Source organism: Danio rerio, chromosome 14, assembly GCF_049306965.1.
Source record: "Danio rerio strain Tuebingen ecotype United States chromosome 14, GRCz12tu, whole genome shotgun sequence".
In the NCBI taxonomy this organism is placed as follows: domain Eukaryota; kingdom Metazoa; phylum Chordata; class Actinopteri; order Cypriniformes; family Danionidae; genus Danio; species Danio rerio.
The window spans coordinates 52,413,746-52,437,551 of NC_133189.1; the positions used below are offsets into that span (position 1 = coordinate 52,413,746).

Here is a 23,806-nt window from a genome sequence, read left to right on the forward strand (position 1 = left end):
AAGAAAATAAAAACAAGAATTATTTAAATAAAAAAACAGATTAAAAATGTGTTAAAATACGTTATAAGATAATGAAAAAGAAAAGAAAAACATAACAGTGTGACCTGTCGAACGCAGCACAGTGCTCATTCAGTAAAGGCACAGCTAAACAGATGTGTTTTCAGTCCTGATTTGAATGAGCCTAATGTTGGAGCGCATCTGATCATTTCTGGAAGCTGATTCCAGCAGCGGGTGGTGCTTTTAGTAGCTGAAAGCTGATTCACCCTGCTTTGACTGCACTCTTGGAATTTGTAGTTTATATGATCCTAATGATCTAAGTGATCTGTTAGGTTTGTATTCAGTCAGCATATCTGTAATGTATTGAGGTCCTAGGCCATTTAGTGATTTATAGACCAGTAATAATACTTTACACTCTATTCTGAATGGAACTGGGAGCCAATGTAGAGACCTGAGGACAGGTATATGTGCTCTGATTTCCTGCTTCTGGTCAGAATCCTGGCCGCAGCGTTCTGGATGAGCTGCAACTGTCTGACTTTCTTTTTGGGAAGGCCAGTGAGGAGGCTCTTACAGTAATCCACCCTAATGCTGATAAAAGCATGAAAAAGTTTCTCTAAGTCTTCACTGGAAACGAAGCATTTAATTCCTGCAATGTTTTTGAGATGATAGTATGCTGATTTACTAACTGCTTTGACTGTTGATCTGACTCCAGAGTCACACCAAGATTCTTGACCTTATTTTTAGTTGTTTGACCCTTCACATTAACCTTGAGAACCTCATCTCTATTCTTAAACGCAATGACTTCAGTTTTCTCTTTGTTTAACTGAAGAAAGTTTTGGCACATCCACCTGTTCATTTCTTCAGTGCATTGGCAGAGGGTGTCAATGGGGCTGTAGTCATTAGGCAGTAAGGCTAAGTAGATCTGAGTGTCATCAGCAAAGCTGTGGTAGGAGATTTGGTTTTTCTTATTTGGCTCAGAGAAAACATTTAAAGGTTGAACCTATGTTGTAACCTGTACCATATGTAAAGGTTCAATAAATATTACAAAATTAGGTGATTAAATGAATGTATTCCGAATACTATAATGTAATGTTGGGCTAACCCCAAAGTTATTTTTGTATATCCTGTAGAGGGCGCTTAATGCATAAAAGACGTTGAACAGAGCAGCTCGGGTCAGAGTTCATTAAAAACCTTCAGAGCTCGTATTGATTTGTTTCTTTACTTCTCTGCAGGTAAGAGAACTATGGTTTGTATAAACACTTAAAATGAAGTTAAATGAGTTAGGATGGGTTTGTTACACATGTGAATGCAGATTTATGCAGTCTTGTGAGATTAATTGGTTGCTTTGTGTGATTTAAGTGAAATTAACTTGTGTAATCTGTTAAATAATGTGCAAAGAAACATCGCAGCATAAGCAAGCATGTACACAAAATGGTTTTGTGAGTGTGTTTGAAGACCTTAAAGTGTGAGTAATTGTAATTTTAGGAAGAAATCGTCATAAGACGAATGAATGTTCAAATCAGCAGTGTTGAGCCAAAATGGCCGCAACAGTATGCGAGTTAGAGCCAAAACGGTGGCGTCCATGTGAAACAACGTGAAACAAAAAGGCAAACTAGTTTAAATAAATATGAGCATTGAATTTCATGTTTTTGCTGTTAAATTAATGTTCATGTTTTGTCATATTCTTCATATATGTGAACTAAATGCTCTAGTTAAAAGGGGAATCATTTGTAACAATAATGTAAGTGTTTACAATTATACAGTATTTAAAATGACTGATAAAATTACAGTACATATGCCATCGGATCACAAAAAAAAACAATATCTTTATTGTACAGATGGACATTCAGTTACATAGAATTTATGGCAGGTTTATTGTTTACAATATGGTGACAACCAAAACCTGTTATGTTTTATTCAGTAAATAATTATGTAATTCCTTTTGAAGAAAGAATGCAGAGTTCGTTAAAGACCATCAGAAATCGTATTGATTTGTTTCTTTACTTCTCTGCAGTTATACATTTCACTTACCTGTTTGGGTCTCTTCAGCCTGAGGCGGGTAACATATATATCACTGGTAAATTGTTAAGATAAAGAACAAACAGAAAAAACTAATAAACAGCCTAAATGAATACAAATTAACAAACATAAACAAATACCTTATTACTGTCTCTTTTGAAATGGATTAAATATGTTCAGCGGATATTAATGCACTATACCTCTGATAAAACTTCTGTCAGACTTCTTCTGCACTGTTATTTTGACGTATTTATTCAGCAATTAAAAACAATTGAGATCTTACACAATGGGCACCTTTAATATCTTAAAAGGTGATGCTGAGGGTGACATAATGTGCAGTGATTTGTGCATCTGTTGATAAAGGAGGACTGGTGTGTCAAGCCTTCTGTCGATCTATTCGGAAATTTTCTCATTATAGTCTCACATCTGGTAGCAGTGGCACAAGGCCAGACTCTCAAATACACGCACACACACCCACACACACACACACCTTCCAAACTAAACTAAATAAAAAATAATAAAAAAAGAGTATTAAACTAGTGTGACTTTTCTGCACGTTATTTTACTCATTTAAAAACTGTACATCTTAACAATTTACCAGTGATGTATGGTAAAGGTTACAACATTGGTTAGCTTTAAATTGAATAATTTATATATTCAAATAATGAAAATTAAATCAATCTGTCTAAATAAATAAAACAAACATACATAAAAAAAATGAGGAGACTGTCACACACACACACACATGCCCTTCCAGCTGCAACCCATCACTGGGAAACATCCATACACATTCACATACACACACACTACGGACAACTTAGCCTACCCAATTCACCCATACCACATGCTTTTGGACTGTGAGGGAAACCGGAGCACCTGGAGGAAACTCACACCAACATGACGTGATGATCCCAAGGATTCCATATCCGGGACCAGGCCATATCCTGAGCTGCTGCTGCGCTGATGGTCGTGGGGAGTGGAGAACATGAGTCTGATTCCAGCGACGCTCCAGGGACAGACTAGTCTTCGCTGAGGCCATCTTCCAGCCTAAACCACGACGAATGAAGTTCTGCACAAGACTTTTGGCCAGCGGAGAAATTAAAATGGTCGCGCCCAACTGAGTCTGGTTCTCTCAAGGTTTTTTTTCTTCACTCCCATCAGGTGAAGTTTTTTTTCCCTCTCCGCTGTCGCCACTGCCTCGCATGGTTCAGGATTGGTAGAGCTACGCATCGATGAATTGGCTCTTCAGTGTTTGAACTCTCAGTAATGATTAAATCACACTGAACTGAGCTAAACTGAACTGAACTGAACTTAAACACTAAAACCTGAACCACACTGTTCCAGTTACTGAACCACACTGTTCCAGTTACTATGACCATTTATGTGAAGCTGCTTTGACACAATCTACATTGTAAAAGCGCTATACAAATAAAGCTGAATTGAATTGAATTGAACATGAGAACATGCAAACTCCACACAGAAATGCCAGCTGACTCAGCTGGGGCTCCAACCAGCAACTTTTTTGCTCGTGAGGTGATCGTGCTACCCACTGCGCCACCGTGACGCCCTCCATTGAACTCATATTATGTTAAAACAGCTTGTGTAACTTGTATAATTAATTTAGAACATGATTAACTTAGTTAAACAAGTTACCATGAACTAAAAACATGTCATCATGACTAATTGATTATATAATTTCTTACAGTGTATAATTAGAGGCTGGTTATATTCACACAGCTGTGTGTTAACTCCTTATAAAGGTGATTTTTGCATAATAATATGCCCTTTAAAACGGATCGACTGTTGTTGATCCTAAAAGTGAGCTAATGTTTGTCTCAGAAAGCAATATTAGCATGTGGGACAGATGATTCTTAGCTCATGCCAGTTATTTCTGCACACTGACGCAGGAGCAAATCACACCGTTGTTTCTGTCTGTGCCACAGTTCTCAGACTCATGGGAAAAACAGAAGTGTGAGATGAATGAGTCACTTGCTGCTCTCGGTTTAGTGTGTGCGTTTAACACATAAGCTACAGTATAACCAGTGGATATGACATATGCATTGGACAGAAATACCAGGGCTCTCATTTATAAAACGGCATAGAAAACTTCCTAAAAGTGAATGTACGCCAGAAAAACTTTAGATTTATTTAATAATGATTATAGCTCATATGACGTTTGAAGGGTTCAGTTGGGTCAATATTTAAGTTGAATATGTTTGCTTAGAGTTTTACTTACACTTTTGCTGCAAGTCAGAATTATTAGCCCCCCTGAATTATTAGCCTTGTTAATTTTTTCCCCAATTTCTGTTTAACGGAGAGCACATTTTTTTCAACACATTCCTCAACATAATAGTTTTAATAACTCATTTCTAATAATTGAATTATTTTATCTTTGCCATGATGAATAATATTTATTAAATAATATAATATAGGGTGAATATAATATTTAGTAAATAATATTTTACTAGATTATTTTACTAGAATATTTTACTAGCCAACCTAAACTGTGGTCATGTCCTGGCCAAATTCCTTCATCGGCCCTCACTCAATCATGGCCTCCCAATCAACCCCATCCACTGAATTGGCTCTATCACTGTCTCTCCATTCCACCCATAGCTGATGTGTGGTGAGCGCACTGGCGTAATTGACCCATGGCTGAGTGGATGCTGCACACTGGTGGTGGTGGTATGGAGAGACCCCCCTCATGATTGTGAAGCGCTTTGGGTGTATGGCCATACACTATATAAATACAGTAGAAAAACAAGCCACGCCTACTGTTTTCTCATTTAATATTCAATTTCTCTAAATGCGTCATAATACCAAAAACACAAGTTTCTGTTCATGTAGACTTTAGGTTGATGCAACGTACATTACTGTGAAATTCTAAAAACCCCTCATAGATCGGTGCTGTCAAAATAGAAGGCGTAATACAGCCCAAATGAGCGAGAGCAGTAATGCGTGGTCCAGCAGATGCAGCAGGGTTAAGCATCTGAATACTAATGTCCCGCTGGTCCACTTCACCTTCTCTCAGTCACGGCCCAGATCTGCTGCTCTGCTCTGAACTGTCAGATCTCCTCAAGCCTTCTGTTCTCTGGTTCTCTCCTGCTCGATGCCTGTCCAGAAGAATAACAACATCAGCGCTGCTTCTGGCTTCCACTGTAAACACTGCTTCCTCACGGGTTAAAACACAGAACAGGGCCTGTAAATAGTTTCCGCAGAGGCGTACATCAATATCCACGGTGGCTGATATCGACTGAACGTGTCTGCTGTGAAGGTGAGCGAAAGGCTTTGACGTTTTTAAGACTTCCATCTCCTGCACACTAGAGGAGCGGTGTTTGCTGACCTGATGCGTCAAACTCTTCACAGGCTTTTTTGTTTGGAGGTTTGACCACTTCTGCTTGTCTTGCTGTTCTCCAGGATGTGGGCTTTAAAGGAGAAGGGTTAAGTATTGCATTTTTCTCCTGTGCTCTGTAAGGGTTCAGTGAAGTGCTTTGAAATCTGAACTGAAACGTAACGAGGGCTGGACATTGTAGCGATTTAAGCTAAAATAGCTAAATAAGCTAAAATTATGAATATTAATAATTAATAATAACAAGTTATTAATTAATTATGACTATTTGGGTTGACTTTATTGTTAATAGTAGCTGAGCTAATCTTACATTGAATTGAACTGCTCGTCTGTTGGAGCCTACAATTTCTTTGTCTATAATTTGTCTATAATTTCCTGGCCTGGAAGAATTATTAATCTTACTACATTAACGGATTAGTATAACCTGTTGCTTTTTCTTTGAGTTCAATTAACTTGTTCCATGTGTAAAAAGCAAGCAATCCGCGCGGGCTCAAACATTTAATAATGGTATAGAAAAAAAGGTATAGACAACACATATATTTACAAGCATGCATATAAAAAAGGAGAGAGAGAGGGAGTGAGTGAGACATAAGAGCAGGGAGGAAAGGCCCATGAGGAGGGAGGGAGAGAGAGAGAGAGAGAGAAAAAGAGAGAGGGAGTTGCAAGATTCCACATCAAAACCTAACCAATCATGAAAGAAAACTGAATCACTTTGTTTTAACAAGGAACATGGTAAACTAGCATATTTGACTAAATCAAACAGTTCTTTATCTGTGGCTTACGCAGTTTGTGCTGGTCTGGGAGTATCTTGATGCTGGTTCTTCTCCATTCTGGGGTGAGTTTCCCAGAACCATCGTTAGCTAACTAAGGTTGCAAGTTCCGTTGTTACAAGCATATTTTGTTGATTTGCCGTTTCCCAAATCCATCGCTACCACGAACATTCACAAACTGCGTCGCAAACTTAAGCGCTCGCAACTACACCTCTGGAGCTGTAGTTTGAAATGTAGTTCCTGGCTCTGTTCTATTCCCACTTATCCCCCCTATGCCCTATTCATTCAGAACCTTCTAACATTTAAACTTCGAATGATTAAAAATAAAATAGCATTAAGGTCATCTCTCTTAGGTGAAATTTGCTTTCAAACTATTTTTACAGTTCAGTTTTAGCGATCTTCAAATTTACAATTGTGCTCTCTTCGCAGTGCACTTTGAAAGCATTGATGTCATTTTGAACACAGCCTCAAGGGAAAGCTATTGGTGACATATTATTTATAAGCGGAATTTATATTAGCCTACGTCTCCAAAGCTTGTCAAAACAAAAAGCATACGTTAATTCTTTTAATTAACATATGCTTTCTGCTGTGGTTAACAAGTGTCAAATTGTAAAAGTAGATTTTCCTAAAAAAAAAATATATAAATAAACAATACCCTACTTAATAATAATCATCATCATCATCATCATTAATATTATTATTAAATTGTGATTTTTTTTATTTCCTAATATATAATAATAAAAATAATAATTATTATTATTATCATCATCATCATCATCCTCATGATCATCATTAGTATTATTAATATTATTATTGAATTATGATTTTTTCATTTCCTAACATATAATAAATATTACATTTCATTTTATAATAAATTGCCTTAGTATTTATTTATATATGATATTAGTATAGGTGTTAGCTTTAGGTGTAAGCCAGGTGCACTCTGCGCCAGACAATAGATCGGCTTTGTTCTGGTCTAAAGAACAGACTATCATAGTTTCTCAAAATAGCAACGCGCCAAAACACGCCTGCTTTTTTATACCAGAAGGCCTATCGGCGCACATATGAGCGCAAATGCGCCACGCTGTTTAAATAACAAATGCATTTGATATATAAACAGTGTGGCGCAACACCTCAAAACGACTGTTGCGCCAAGCTGAAAGTAGCAAATAACAATTGCATCGCGCCTTGCACCACATTGTGCCAGGTGTATGACAGGGCCCAAAGTGAGCTTACAAAATCAATACAGTTAGTTTTGATTTCATATGTACTTTAAAGGCACTGACGTTTTTAAGAGCGGTGTTTGCTGACCTAATGCGTTAAACTCTTGCTCGAACATGCTTTTTGTTTGGAGGTTTAGCCGCTTCTGTTCTCTTGCTGTTTTCCAGGATGTGCGCTTTAAAGGAGAAGGCTTGAGTAATGCACCTTTCTCATGCTCTCCTGCGCTCTTTAAACGCTTGACAAGATGAATCGCATCATTCTTGCCGCAGCACTCTAAATGAAAAGCAGGTTTAATTTGGTGAAGCCGGGGGAGAACGGCTCTAAAAGTGACTCTTACCGCAGAAGAAATGAAACATGATGCTTAATCTTAAACGCTTTGGAATCTCTTTCTGGAAAACCGCTCATGCCTGTGTTCTGCTGTTTGCAGGAGAAATATAAGAGATATAACGGCTTACGTTCCAGCAAAAACATGCACGGAATAATTTTGACCTAAATCTCCCTGTTTGAAAAAGCTTGGGGAAATGCTTCAAGCTCTTCCATAGGGTTTTAAATAGGCTTTTGATGCTATAAATTGTTCTTGTTGTGATTAATTGTTGAAGCTTTTATCACAGTATACAGTTTGCAGCAGACACTTTCTTACAGTCTTTCCATATAACACTATAAAACCACTGTGCATTTCTGAGTGTGCTTCACACAGGTGAGTGGGCTTGACAAAACACCTGCAGAAAACACCTGCCTAATTATCCTAACCTGCCTAGTTAACCTAGTTATGCCTTTTAATTGACACTTTAAGCTGAATACTAGTATCTTAAAAAATACTCTGTTCTGTCATCAGATAAAAGAAATCAGCATCAGAAATTAGTTACTAAAACTATTATGTTTAGAAACTGGGGAAGCAGAAACAGAAATTTGAGAAAAAAAAACATACAGGGAGACCTAATAATTCAGGAGGGCAAATAATTCTGACATCAACTATTATTATATATATTAGAGATGCACTGATAAACGTACTTACTCTCTTAATACTCTGCTTGATTCGGCAGGTCAGACTGTGACATTTGTCCTCTGAGCTCAGACGCTCCTGCAGTCACTGAAAATCACACTTAAGTCTCTCTGAGTCTTCAATCTCCAGCAGCAGAGCCTTCAGATTCAAACAGAGAGGGGCTGGAGAGGACAGGACACGTCAGCCACACATGCAGGACCACTGAAATATCTGAAATATGACAAAAAGAAATCTCATATCCTGGTAACAATATATATATATATATATATATATATATATATATATATATATATATATATATATATATATATATATATATATATATATATATATGTATATATATATATATATATATATATATATATATATATATATATATATATATATATATATATATATATATATATATATATATGGTACCATTTCTGTAAATTTAATTAATTTATATACATTGACCTCATGGAAAGGACTGAGAGCAGTGAATGGGACTGCGTAACAAATGTTTGATTTTTTTGCATTCATATCAAATAATAAAGGATAACGATCAACAATAGTGTTAACAGGACTTTTAGAAAATGGGAAAAAAATTCACACAGGCTCACTGGAAAAATGTTCCCAGGTATACATTTTTGAGAACCAAGAAAAATGTGCTTGTGGGTACACATGGCTGCATTTTATGCGCAAAACCAGCCTGATCTCACAAGGAAACGTAACTATTTTTGTAAGTTTAGTGGCTAATTCATACATAGTTCAGTTGTACAAAAATGTAGGATTTTTAAAAAGGAAGCATGGCACCCAACCCCACCCCTAAACCCAACTGTCATTTGGGAATAAGTAAATTGTAAGAATGAGTTTGTACGAATACACTCAAACTAGCTGCTAAATCAAAATGTTATGAGTTGCCGTGAGATCCTGTTGGTAAATCCAATGCTACAGAGCAGTACGGCTGAGCGCTTACCTCCGTATAGACATTTTTTTCCAGCAGGGGCAGACTGGCCATCGGGCAATTCTGGCAAATGCCAGAAGGGCCGGACCATTTGTTAAATGTGGGCCGGTATGCTATTTTTTCATTCTTTTTCTTTTTTGTACTGTTTTTACTTCTAGGCAGCTTTTATCTCTTGCAAGATGTGAACATGATGATGATGATAGTAATAATAATAATAAATGTTAAGCATTGGCCCAATCGGCAATGCCCGGCTGGGTCGACCCAATCAGAGGTTACGTGGACATTATCAAAATCTAAAAGAATATCAAACAAACCATAAGTGCCACACAAACACATGTGCTATAGGTGAATTTGCGTGTCCGAGGATGGGACTGTGTCGGTGTGGTAATGTGGGCTGGTGTGGCTACAGTGCCAGGGCGGATTTTTAGTCCCAGTCCGCCCCTGTTTCCCAGTGTGACTGGTTTGCTCGGTAGCTCACCGTAAATTATGCCAGACTTGGGATGTGGCACAGACCATGTATTTAAGATTAAATGTTTATATTAGATGTATCTGAGATTGTCAAAAATGTACACGGCACCCTATAGTGGATTTGGGAAAATAAAAACTGCAAGAAGACATATTTACATATAGATATACATTTTTATACATACACATAGTATCCATGATCCTGGACCAGGCCCTATCCTGAGTAGATGATGTGGCGGTCATAAAGGACTGGAGAGCATGAGACTGATTCTTGAAAGACCTTGTGGGAAGCCTGAACACCCACCGGTGACCTACTTACACACACAGCTTTTTCACAATGGACGTTCAGAATTTTCCAGCCTCCGTCACCTAGACTGCAGCTCTGCACGGAAAGTTTGGCCATAGGAAAAATTTACCAAGTCCAACTGAGCCTGGTCTCTCTCAAAGTTTTTTTTTTTTTTCATCAATTGGTAAAGTTTGTTCTTCACCACTGTTGCCACTGGCTTGCTTGGTTTGGGACTTGTGGAGCTGCGCATCTATGGATTTGCTCTCCAGTGTTTGGACTTTTAGCAGTGAAAATTAAACCACTGAACTAAACTGAATTTCAACTCTGAAAACTGAACTGACACAGTTTCAATTTACTAGAACTTCTATGTTAAGCTGCTTTGACACAATCAACATTGTAAAAATGCTAGAGAAATAAACATGAACTGAATATTTATTGGTTCTCAAACATGTATCTCTTGGCAAATAATTTCATAGAGCCTGGGTTAAAAAAATTGTGCAAGACTGATAACAGCAGCCAAAGGAGAAGATTCTGGTCATTTGATGCAAAGATGATATAAAACAGGGTAACTTTATAAATGCAAGTTTTTTTTATTTATTTTTTTTTTTTATCTAAACTTTACTCAGAATCATCAAAGATTCAGATGACCGTTAAACACATCATAACATAATTTTGTGAAAAGACTCATGTTTCTGTCAGCATACCTGTATTGGAATATAATATTGATGTGATGTTATATGTAATATAGGTTTTGAAATACTGTCTTTCTTTTGTTCTATGTTTTGCAACACAATGGGCCCTATCATTCACCCAGCACAATAAGGTGCAAGATGTGTTTGGAGTGATTTGTTGCTATTTTCAGATCAGCGCAACCCTAATTGTCACGTTTTGCACCACATTGTTTAAATAACAAAAGCATTTGTGTCACTTTGTGAACTCATGGGTGTGCGGGTCTAAAAAGGAGGTGTCTTAAGGCGCATTGTTTGCACGTTGCAATTTTGAGGAACTGAAATAGACCAACTAAAAGCTGGTCTAAAGCTATTTTTTCAGTTTATTCATTTGTATATTAACATTTGTATAATGTTATTATTATTAGAAGTATTATTTTTATATGCATATTTATATTTGTTTTACTAAAAACAAGCTTAGATTTGTCCACCTGTCGGATTTTGGAGACTTCTGCATCACCATATGGGGCATTAAAAATTGTTTTGAAACAAATCTTTGTGCTTAACAAATTGATTTAAATATGTAGTCTAATGGATGTAAAGTAAAGAGTAAAAGTAAAGAGAAAGTAGAGAGCCTGAATGGAGGAGGCTCGTTCTTTATCCTCGCGCTGCAGATGCTCTGTTTAACTGTTTTCTCGCTAGTGTTCAGTTTTTCCACTTATAAAGTCACCATGTAAATAGCAAATGCACCATGGAGCTACTCAACTGACTCTTAAAGGGAATAAGAGATGAGACTCTAATTAGTTAATTGCACATTATGTTTAAAACACACCCATAACTCATTAAGAGAATAAGCACAACCCTGTTAGATCATGCGCTGGGGTGCAGAGTGTATTTTTCCAATCTTAAAATACCAAAAGTGGATTCTGACACAACCACGCCATGCGCTTTAGACTTTGCACCTAGATTGTTAAAATAGAGCACAATGATATAAACGACAGATGACATATGAATATATTTTGTCCATACTATATATACATATATACTGTATATCATATTGCACAGCCCTACTGAGAGTGTGAAACTGTGTGAAGCTCACCAGTTTAGATGTCTTATTTCAATATTCAATTTCCATTCATGTCAATTCAAGGGCATAAAGATGGTCAATTAAGAACTAAAATGCTGGGTTATTTTTATATATTTATTAAATTATATATATATATATATATATATATATATATATATATATATATATATATATATATATATATATATATATATATATATATATATATATATATATATAAAACTGTTGGATTTTTCTATATTTTACCCCAATTTAAAGTGACATAACCCAGCACCTTTTATAGTGGACAGTGTCTAGGCGCACATGTGAGTAGTGGGCTTTGAAGTATATTGCATTCAGAGCTCCATTTGATTAGAGCAAATAACCTTTAAAATTACTGTAGATAACCTTTAAAACACACAAACAACATGTACAGTACACAAACACAACACACACACACACCCTCACATAAGCATGCTGTTGCCCGGGGAGCACAAGAAGTCCTTGCTTTTTGATCCAGCAACTTTTTCCCCCTACAGCCTTGCATTTATTTGGAAACAATTAATCATTCCTGACTCCTCAAGTCACGAGCTCATGCTGCAAACATCTCAGCTGCTCATCAGTGGAGCAGTGGCACCACCAAGTGGGACTAATGTGATAGAGGAGAGGAATTACGATATAAAGCATGAGACTTTATATCAGTGTTCAAATATTTTTAAAAATAAAACCCTGTCAAATAAAACCTGTTAATTAGGTTTCTGTATTCTGTGATTCACAAAGTGTTTTCCATTGATTCCCGGTGGTGAATTGCATTATGGGATGTTGATCTCTGCTTTGTTGACCTTTGATGTTGAATATTTAACTCTACAGTTTAACAAAGTGACTTGTATGGACATTTTAGTACTTTGAAATTATATAATGGACAAGAAATAATATCTAGAGAAATAAGTCTATAAAATAACAAAAAATGCACTGGCAGTTTATTACAAGGGTTTGTACCGTAATATACAACACCAAACCAGACAATATATCACGTTAAACCGCTGGTCACAAACTCAATTCCTGTACTGCTGCAGCTTTGCATAGCTTATCTCCAACCACCTCCAACCCACACCAGCTCAATGGTCTATAGTTGTCTTGAACAGCTTGATTAGTTGGATCGGCTGTGTTTGATTAGGGTTGGAGCAAAACTGTGCAGAGCTGCGGCCCTCCGGGAATTGAGTTTGAGACCTGCAAACTATTAAAAATGTTCATAGAGGTCACGTTTTTAAACATTTCAAGGTTAAAAGTTGTTGGAAGAATATGGAGCAAAATCAATGCCAAAAGTATTGAAATAAAAAGCTTATCGAAAAGCACAAACTGAAAAAAATCATACATTGAATTAACAACTGCTTGCATTTTAATGACTTAGATTGCCAGGGTTTGTAATTTTAGGTCCTAAAATTTAACACAGCTGTTTATTTAAGCTGTGAATATCTCAACTAAGAATATTTCAAACACATTTGCGTACTTAAAAATTCAATAATTATTTTTCTATTTCCAGATTTCACTCACAAAACGTTTAATACAAGTGACATGTCTTGTGTATTCTGTGGTCTTTAGTACGGTGGCTCAGTGGTTAGCACTGTCACCTGACAGCATAGAGGTCGCTAGTTTAAGTCCCAGCTGGGCTGGCATTTCTGTGTGGAGTTTGCATGTTCTCCCTGTGTTGGTGTGGGTTTTCTCAGAGTGCTCCGGTTTCCCCCACAGTCCAAAGGCATGCGCTATAGGTGAATTGAGTAAATTGGCAGTCTATGTGTGTGTATGTTTCACAGTGCTGGGTTGTGGCAGGAAGGGCATACGCTGCGTAAAACATATGCTGGAATAGTTGGAGGTTCATCCCGCTGTGGCAACCTCTGAAACAGAGACTAAGCCAGAAAATAAATGAATAAATATGTCATGCTTAATGACACTGTTACGTCAATTTACCAGCTTTTGAAACATTAAAATAGCATTTATTTATTGATCGATTTTTTTTACTTGCATGTAATGTTCTCTGTGTGCATATAAAAATCTCTTAGAGTTAAATGTGGAAATCAAAATGGGATGTCTGCACTTTGACCTATATATATTATTATTATTAGCTTTTCTAAACTGTGAGAAGGCAGGGTTTAGTCCTCCTCTGGCCTGAAAAACCAGACATACAGTGATTTTGATGTGTCACCCTGGCATTAGGTGTAGCGTGTCCAGTTTTCAAGGTTGGTGTCTTTAATAAAGCGTGCAGACACAGGCTGATTAATGAGGCTCTGTGCTGCTAATTAGGACAGTGATTCAGTTATTAATGAGTGTGTGTTACAGCTGGAGGGAGCAGGAGAACTCCAGCTGCACTACTGTACTTCACCTCTGTAGAACTGAACACACAAACACACACACACACACAAACTCTCTCTCTCTCTCTCTCTCTCTCTCTCTAAAAACAGTTTGCAGAAACACTTTGATTGACATTCTCCCTTCATACCTGTCATCAGAGAAGGAAAGCCCTGTCCATTGGTGACCATCTCTTCCTCATTAGCATAAACAGCCCATGAGTGAGAAGCAGCCATCCGCCATTATAGTTTTCACCTGCTGAAGATAATGTCAGTGAATAAAAGGATTATAAACGTGGAGTTTTAGATGAAGCACAAATAAACACTGGAGTCTCCATAGACTGACACACTTCTGCACATATTTTCAGTTTTTCACACTGATGACCAGTGGTGGAAAGAGTACTGAAAAATCATGCTCAAGTAAAAGTACCATTACTCGCCTAAAAATGTAGTGCGAGTAGAGTAAAAGTATCTGTTGTAAATTTTACTCAAAGTATGAGTAAAAAGTAGCCCTTTTAAAAGTACTCATGAGTAGTGAGTATTACGCTGTGAAAAGCTGATGCGTTTACATATAATTTGTGGATGTGTGTAAACGTAACATTTTGTAGTGCATTTAGTTATTGCAGCAGGCAGCACGTCATAGGACATTAATTTTAGGTTAGATTTAGTTTGTGATGTCAGGTGACCAAAATTCAATGTTTAGCCAGCATCTAATGATAACGTTAAATGACGTTAATATTTGGTTAATTTTATGTTGTGTTAGAAAGTGACCAAAATCCAATGTCGAGCCAACATCTTAAACCAACGTCATATTGACGTCAAATACTGATATTGATTTCGGACGTCTTCTTGGACACTTTTAATGCTTCCAAAAAGTTTGCTGCATTTATAAATCGCCCATGTCTTGAGGTAGTTCATTATGAGGCGATTTACCTTCCATGTGTGATTTGATTGGGCAGGAATCACAGGACTGATTTTTCTGAACCCCATAGACAAGAAAAAATAAAGTAGTGACTGCAAGTTGAAGGAAAGTAGTGGAGTAAAAGTACAGATACAGCACAAAAATTGTACTCAAGTAAGAGTAAAAGTACACATTTTTAAAACTACTCAGTAAATTACAATCCCTGAGAAAAAGTCATTAATTACAGTAATGTGAGTATTTGTAATTAGTTACTTTACACCACTGCTGATAACATTAGTCCTGCTTTGTGCCACTAGGCCAGGGATGGGCAAACTTGATCCTCGAGGGCCGGTGTACCTGCAGAGTTTTGTTCCAACACTAGTCAAACACACCTGAACAAGCAAATCAGTGTCTTCAAGATCACTAGAATCTATAAGCAGGTGTGTCTGATCAGAGTAGGAGCTAAACTGTGCAGGACACCAGCCCTCCAGGACCTAGTTTGCCCACCCCTGCACTAGGCTGACATTTAGGCGTGTTTAGCTCCGCCCTCTTTTGAAAAGAGCACAATTTCATTTGAATTTAAAGCGACAGTCACCAAAATGGCACAATTTGGATCAAGGCAGTTTCAAAGAAGTATCCAAGATTGTTTGTGGTATTTTGAGTTGAAACTTCACACACACATACACACATCAGAGACTTATTTTACATCTTGAAAAATGGGACATAATAACAGGTCTCCTTTAAGAATCTTGTATTAGTTTAAACGTCTCTTGTGGTATAAAAACTTTCCGTGAATGTTTACAGTCCTTTATCATCAATGTGAATGTCGTAATTGCCTGAATTGTGAGATACCAACTAGTCAAATAGTTTAAAACTATTCATTACAACTGATCATTTTCCTTAGCATTCATTTATCCATTGATGTGGTGTCACTAAGGGGTGGATTTAGTGATTTGGGGGCCCTAAGAAAATCCCGCCATGAGGCTTGAAAGTTCTAAAAAGCACCTTTTGTACTTTAATTTATTTTTAATTTATTTATTTTGCTTTTTTATTCTTATATCACTCAATCTCCTTTTCTACATTTTGTCTCAATGAAAAAAAAAACATGTAAAGCATCTTATAAAACTTTTTAAATGATTTGTTTTGTTTTTTTAAATGGATCCACAACTAAAAATGATGTATAAACTATTTTGGTTTTACAGCTAAATCTTTACCCAATTTGACTGCTGTACTGCTCCATGATTGAGGGTGGGGAACACATTTGCGAATTTGCGAGGTAATTAACATTTAACTTATTTCTTTTGACCCTCATCATACAAAATATGATAGAAAATGATGTTATATATTATGTATAGGTGTAATTTATACTTCTAGGTATTTATCTGGGGGCCCTCAGATTTCCTGGGGCCATAAGCGGCCGCTTACTGTACCTTGCTTATTGGTTATATCCGCCCCTGGTGTCACTATAGAAAAGTACTATTCATTGTGAATGCAGCAAAAACACCCGACAAACAATTAAAGCTGCTTCACATTTATTCAATTACCTGCTCATAAATAAAGATGCATTTTGGCATTTATTTCTTGCCACACAATGGTATATTGGTATACAGTTGAAGTCAGAAAAAAAAAATCAAAGGGGGGCTAATAATACTTTATTAAATATTTCCCAAATGATGTTTAACAGAGCAAGGACATTTTCACAGTATGTCTGATAATATTTTTCTTCTAGAGAAAGTCTTATTTGTTTTATTTCGGCAAGAAGAAAAGCAGTTTTTTAAAACCATTTTAAGGTCAAAATGATTAGCCCCTTTAAGCACATTTTTTCAACGTATAACAATAAGTGTAACGTAATTTAGGCTCATCCGAAAACTTTGAATCACCTTGACCGTCAATTCCATATATTTACATCCACAACCCCGGGTTTTGACTGTTTGGCACCGACTTGTGAACTATAATAAAGAATAATACATAGGTTCAGACATCCCAAGTCTTCTAGAAAATCCCATGGCAAACTACACTAACCGATGAAGCCCAATGGCTGACCATGTCCGGTCTCAATCCACTAACGGCGTCCCCTCCCGGAAACTACTTTGTTCTGAAGTCTGTTTGTTAGTATAAACTTTCTTTAAATTGGATTAGTTTCCACAACCCTAACGTTTTCCCACTCATTTGTTATTGAATGCACAGGGCTGGAATGTTCAGCTTCCCTCAGCTGGTTGCGTTTCTGTTAGCTTTGAGTCTAGTACATCCAGGAGGATGGCTGCTATCACTAAATAAAGCCTCTTCAGTGCTCTGCTTCGGGCCGGATATACTTTATCCCCAACCATCTCAATTTAATAGATATTTTGACAAAAACAAAAAGGATTTTGCTGCACTTTACAGTAAATGGGGCGAAGCAGTGGCAGAGTAGGTAGTGCTGTCGCCTCACAGCAAGAAGGTCACTGGGTGGCTGGTTCGAACCTTGGCTCAGTTGGCGTTTCTGTGTGGAGTTTGAATGTTCTCCCTGCGTTCGCATGGGATTCCCCCACAGTCCAAAGACATGCGGTACAGGTGAATTGGGTAGGCTAAACTGTCCGTACTAGTGTATGAGTGTGTGTGGATGTTTCCCCAGATATGGGTCGTGGCTGGAAGGGCATCCGCTGCATAAAAACGTGCTGGATAAGTTGGTGGTTCATTCTGCTGTGGTGACCCCGGATTAATAAGCCAACAAGAAAATAAATGAATGAATTACAGTAAATGTAAAAATAAAAGATCTTACCTTTGCATCTGCCTTGAAGTTTTCATCAACAACAGCATCTCATGCAGGCCATGCTTTTAATAGATTTTAAATTAAAGCACAGAATGTTAGCATAAAAAAACAACCAACAAACAAGATTACATCTTCTCTAAATGAACTCAAACGTTCAAATACTAAAACTGGACGAATAACACACAGAATAAGGACAAAGGAACGCAATGCTTGCTTTAATAGTTACAATTATACTTTAAATATTTGTAACTGCATTATATCTCCTCCTAAATGACACACAATCATTAACCTTATTATAAAATCACCTTGTATCCTCTCTCAGCTTTCCAAAATATTTGAAGAGACACTGAAAAAGCAAACGTTGTTGAAGAGCAGATAGATATGGATGTCTTTTATTAACCCCAACATACATTTGTCAGTTAGAAAAGTATGAGATACACATTTCAAGTTACTTCCATGTCTTATCTTGTGCAAACACTAGATGGTGCCAGAGGTCATTTAAAACAAAACAAAAAACCTTAATGCAGAATGAATAATAATAATAATAATAATAACAATAATAATAATAATAAGTGCATTTAAAAACTATAAGTTGATTCATTTGTCGAATTTATTGATTCCCAGCTTCATATAAACTGGATGTTGAGGCATAAACATCATACATTTCTACAATTCAACAAAAATATAACCAATATTTACAATTATTGTATTAAAAATACAAAACAAAAAGAAGAGACAAAACAAATGAACAAATACATACTCCACCAATTGTCTTTGTAAAAGACGTACAGGTAAAAGTAGTCCGAAAACCAAACAAAAGAGAGATTCTTCACCAGCTAAATGTACACGTCTCACTTGACATCACATATCGAACAGAGTAGCAGAACAGCTACCTACTACTATTTACCTTGTTGTATTTATGCTTGTACAATTTGTGCAACTTATTTTGCGAAACAAGCGACTCATCTTGGCTTGCCAAAACGTCAATAGAAAACCAAACAAATGGAAGCAGATGGCCGATATATTTACTGTTACAAATGTGTTGTTGTTAACAACCATATCCGCAACCTTTACAAAAACCAAAAGAAAATGCGTGAGAGCCAAAAACCTACAAACAAACAGGCAACTAGAGAAAGAAATTGAAGTAGTGATGTTACAGAATACAGTGGAAAACACTGCACACTTCTTCTTCTTTTTTTCTTCTTCTTCTTTTTAAGTCATTTCTAACTACTGATCAATGTGATCAGCTTAACTCAGTGATTAAAATGAAAGAATAAAGGTGAGTTTTGCTCATCCGGTCGAGTTCCTGTGAGTGATTGTGGAAGCTGTTTGTGCAGCGGTGGCCCAATCCAGGAGAAACATGCACGACTTGAGCCCTCACAACCAAAAAAAGCACACAAACACACCTCCATAATGCTATCACTTTTACAGAGAGGAAGAAAGTAGCACCCGAGTAGGACGACTCTTTATTTATTTTTCTTTTTTTTTTTTTTGCCTGAGTTTCCTGCTTTTGACCACCAGGGGCGCTGTTGTTGTTGATGTTGTGCCTTAACAATCGCATCTGTTAGAAGAACCGCTGATTCGCTTGTGGATTACCCAACAGATGTTCATTTAGTCAGCTTTTATTTCCAGTATCGCGTTTGTCATGATTCACTCGTGCTTTCTTTTGGCTCTCAAACACACTAAGGCTTCATTTTGTCTCTCTGTCCGCTTGAAAAATCGGTGTGCTACGTGTTATCTCCAAAAGTCCTCAAGCCGTGCGAGTTTTAATACTGAACCACACTGATATATGAATAAGACGAATCGTCCTTCATCATCCCAACTGAAATGTGATCGGTTGACACCTTAAAACAGTTAAAAAGTGCTGAAGGGAACTACTAAACACGTCCGTGTGACCTTGTACGCTGAAGGAAAGAGGGAATCGTCTGAATGGAGAACCACTGACTGCAGTTTGTGTGTGTGTGTGTGTAAATGTCGAAGCGCTGTGTTTCGAGTTTCAGTTCATATTTGCGTTCTCCAAAAGTGCCGAATAAGTTATTTTCTAAGCTCTCCTCAGTTCTTCACAGTATTTTTGAGCATGCAGGGCACTGAAGCCCATGCTGCATTAAGGCAGGGCAGGGAGAGTGAGGATGGAGAGAGGCAGTGCTGAAGAGATGTCTGTCTGTGGCCATCAGTCAACGCATTAAAGCCAGTGTCTTCCTCTTTCAGACAGCAGACACTTGTTCATCCTCTGCGGAAAAAAAAGAGAGAGTCTCTGTGAGCATCACTAGTAGTATTTACAGTAGTATATAGTAGTTAACACTTAAAGTGGATCAAAACAGCAGGAATGGGTGTTGTTGAATAGTTTTAGGACCATTTTGATAAACAACTTTGATCCAATTCAAATGCTGACTACCCTAGACTCTTTTCCAAACCCTAGTGACACACAGCAGGAAAGGGAACCATTATTGTACTGTATAACTAATGAACACAGTAATGTATCATTAACCAAATATTAAAGGAGCAGTCCAATTTTAATTAAGATCAATATTCTATAAAAATGATGACACATACAAACATATGAAACGATATACAAGCATTATAATAATGTATAAATATAGCTAGAAATCAGATACTGTATACTATTTATAGAGCTGCACGATTCTGGCTGAAATGAGAATCACTAATTTTTTGCCTAAAATAAAGATCAAGATTTTCTCACGATTCTGTAGATGTAAAATGAAGGCTAATATGAGTGGGCTAGTATTACTGTTATTGTCAAACATGTGGTAAAACAGCAATAGGCTTTGTGTAGCTGTACTGTTGGTTAAAATGCTACATTTTGTATAGACTTGGAATGGTGGACTTGAACAGACTTCAGATTTGTCCTGGTCATTAATGCTGATGATAATTCTGATGTTGTATTATTGTGTTTGTGACATATGCTTACAATCTGTCATTTTATGCTTAAAATTTGTCACTGATGTGATTCTCGTGAATACAGAAGCCTGGGTGGGTATTTTTGCATTTCGGCGGGTTCAGTCTGCTACATCTGGCAACACTGAGCTTTCGGTTTCATTTTCAGCAGTTCACCTCCTGCACGACTCCTGAACAATCACTCTGTGCCACAAACTGAATGTTATTTACAACATTATTAACGTTACCTGTAATTCACAGCCTATGCAGGTTCTGTTCGCTAAAGTAGGCTTCATTCAGAGGTGCGCTCGCGACTGTCCACTCTGTGGTAACAGCTGACGGTCAGCTCACGTCACATGTGATTTTGCAATTGTAAGTACATTACATGAAGACAGAAATGGCATTTTTGAGATGAATTATATCCTATAAATGCAGCATGTGACTCTTTCAACACTGTTTGGAGGTGTCCACGTTGCTGAACAACGTATGTAAAACAATGTGAAGACTAGTGTGGCCACCATTGCTTCTCTCCTGAACTTGAAAATATGATTGACAGAATTGTAGAAATGCTGGATTAAGATAGTCTAGGGGGTCAAATCGAGATCGCAATCTTTTTACGATTATTTGTGCAGCTCTAACTATTTATAATAGGAATGTCAGCTTTTAAGCATGTCGAGCAACATCGCAGCAATATTGGTCCAGCTTCGAATGGAAATATTGTCTTTTGCACTATTAATCCTGGCAGTTGTACTGTATCTTCCAGCAATGTAATCTCTCTAACATATTTATAATAAAAAAAAAAAATATATATATATATATATATATATATATTTTTTGTAATTTGTACGAAACGAACGCAAGGTACAGCCCATCCTGTCAAACACATATCACATATACAGCCCACAAACTTGTAAACAAAGAGTCGCTATCATTTCTGGATGAGCTTTGTATCAAGACTGAGTTGTAAATTACTTCAGAAGAGCAACGTGATCAGGTGATCATTATCCAGAGATTGATAATGTGTAGATGAGGTTGGCGTCGTGATCTCGTTACTTTCGAGTGCGCATGCAAGTTAGCTCAGGCAACCTCAAAATGTGCCTTTTTTTTTTTTATTCGGACGTTTAGAAACAAAACTTACGAGACAGTTGTTGCTTAAGTTCATTGGTGATTCCAAGGATGTCATGTAATCGTTAGCCTGGCAAACAGTCTTGAAGTATTTGATGTTTCCCCATTCAGACAGAATGCCCAAGAAAACAGCGTGAGAGGCGGAGATGACAACAGAGTGAAAAGACTTGCCTTAAAGGGATTTTGATATCTCCACTTTTGTACGTTTTAAGTCTAATTTTATTTTAGATAAACCTTTATTAATTAAGTGTTATTGTTGATTTAAATTTCAGTTAGCCTAAGTTTTTTAATAGAACCTGAAAACGAAAAATCATGAACAATTTAGCAGAGTCAAATCAGGAACTGCACTTCAAGTTTGCCGTTATGCTGAAACTACTCTAATTTTCAGTATCTACTCATACTACGTGCCATGCTGTATAAAATTGGCTAGAAAGTGCACTGGGGTTTGCAACAAAGTCACACAATTAAATCAGAAAATAAATAATGCTCTGGCCTTACCATACCAAAGACACCATGACAGGACATAATACTACTACTAATAAACACGGCTACTGTGGAAAATGACAGCTCCTCGACAGCGCTAACACTATTTTTCATTTGCTGCCTGACAACACCAACATGACGTCAGGCTCTGTATCATGTGCTGAAGCGTTTATGATGGCAGATCTAGTGATTTCTCCAGTGATGGGTGAGAGTGAACACACACACACACACACGGCAGAGCAGGAGTGATGGCTGCACACATGCACTGAGTGAGAGGTGCTGTTGGCTGGTGAAGGTGGTGGTGGTGAAGGAGTTTTTCTCCAGCATGCAGAGCCCGTGTGCTTCAGTCAGTCAGTGAATGAGCGCGTTTACATGCACATTCTTAACCCAATTGAGCTTAATACGTTGAAAAGTGAACAGTAAACGAGTAACATGGTTTTATTTATCAGAGAAAGCTCAAAGATCGTTTTAAGGGTTCGTTCACACTAAACTTTTCATTTTGTCACTATTTACTCACCCTTAAGTTGTGATTTATTGGCATCTTTAATCTGTCAAACACAAAAGAAGATATTTTTTAAGAAAGCTGGAGGATGGTAACCAAAATATTCTATGGAAGTAAATGGTTACCGGTTTTTAGCTTTCTTCAAAGTATCTTTTTTTGTATTTGACAGAAACCTCAAACATCTAATAGGTTTTAAATAAGCCAGAGTAAATGATGTCAGATATTTTGGGTGAACTACCTTTATAAACTGATCATTGCTGCTATATTTTTGCCTCTTTTATGCCACTATCACTCAGCATCTGACACAAATTTACCTACTTTGTCAATTTATTGAAAAAAAAATCTGGCTTTTATAAATCTGGATTTTACTAGAACGTCTGTGTTTAGCGGCTTTGACACAATTTACATTGTAAAAGCGCTGTTTAAATAAACTTGAATTGAATTGATCTCCACGTTTGTAACATGTGACAGTCTTTACTGCAGATTTAAGCACATTCAGACAAAGCAAATGATTCCCAGAAATAAGGACGAAATATAATGCAAAGAATAATCAAAATGTTTTCACAGCAATCCACTTCTTAAAACTTAAATACTTAAAAGTAGTGGTGTAACGGATCACAAATCCCACGGTTAAGCCTCCTTTTTACTGCACACGACAAGCGACAGACCGGAAGTCATTCATTTCCAATGGAGAGTCGTCTGGGAGCTGCGTGGAGTTCCGATCATCTCCGTATGCGGAAAATTCATTGAAATATTTGAACTCCTGCAACTAGACTGTATGCGAGTGGCCTACCGGATGTGATGTATTTCAGTGTTGTCCAATCAGGTCTGTGTGTGCGAGATGAGAAATAGAATTTTTTTTCATTATTTTTTTTTTATCAGAAAAAAAAAATCTACATTAAAAACATTTCTATTTATTAATGAGTAATAAAAAAATATATATATTTTTAATGCTGTCTCCACATTCACTCCAACATTTTTAGCGGTCTATGAGTTTCTAGTATTCATTCATTCAA

General features: G+C 37.0%; 1 protein-coding gene across 50 annotated transcripts in view; it reads right to left on the minus strand.

The window, feature by feature from the left end:
• Positions 1 to 18,161: 18,161 nt before the first annotated feature.
• The window catches only part of rapgef2b (Rap guanine nucleotide exchange factor 2b), a 252,942-nt gene continuing 247,297 nt past the window's right edge, over positions 18,162 to 23,806 (minus strand). For all 50 annotated transcript variants that reach the window (XM_073922254.1, XM_073922248.1, XM_073922244.1 and 47 more), the window contains one exon: positions 18,162 to 20,015. In XM_073922254.1, coding sequence (XP_073778355.1) covers positions 19,990 to 20,015 — 26 coding nt within the window. In that variant the 3' untranslated portion in view covers positions 18,162 to 19,989. The remainder of the gene's footprint in view (positions 20,016 to 23,806) is intronic.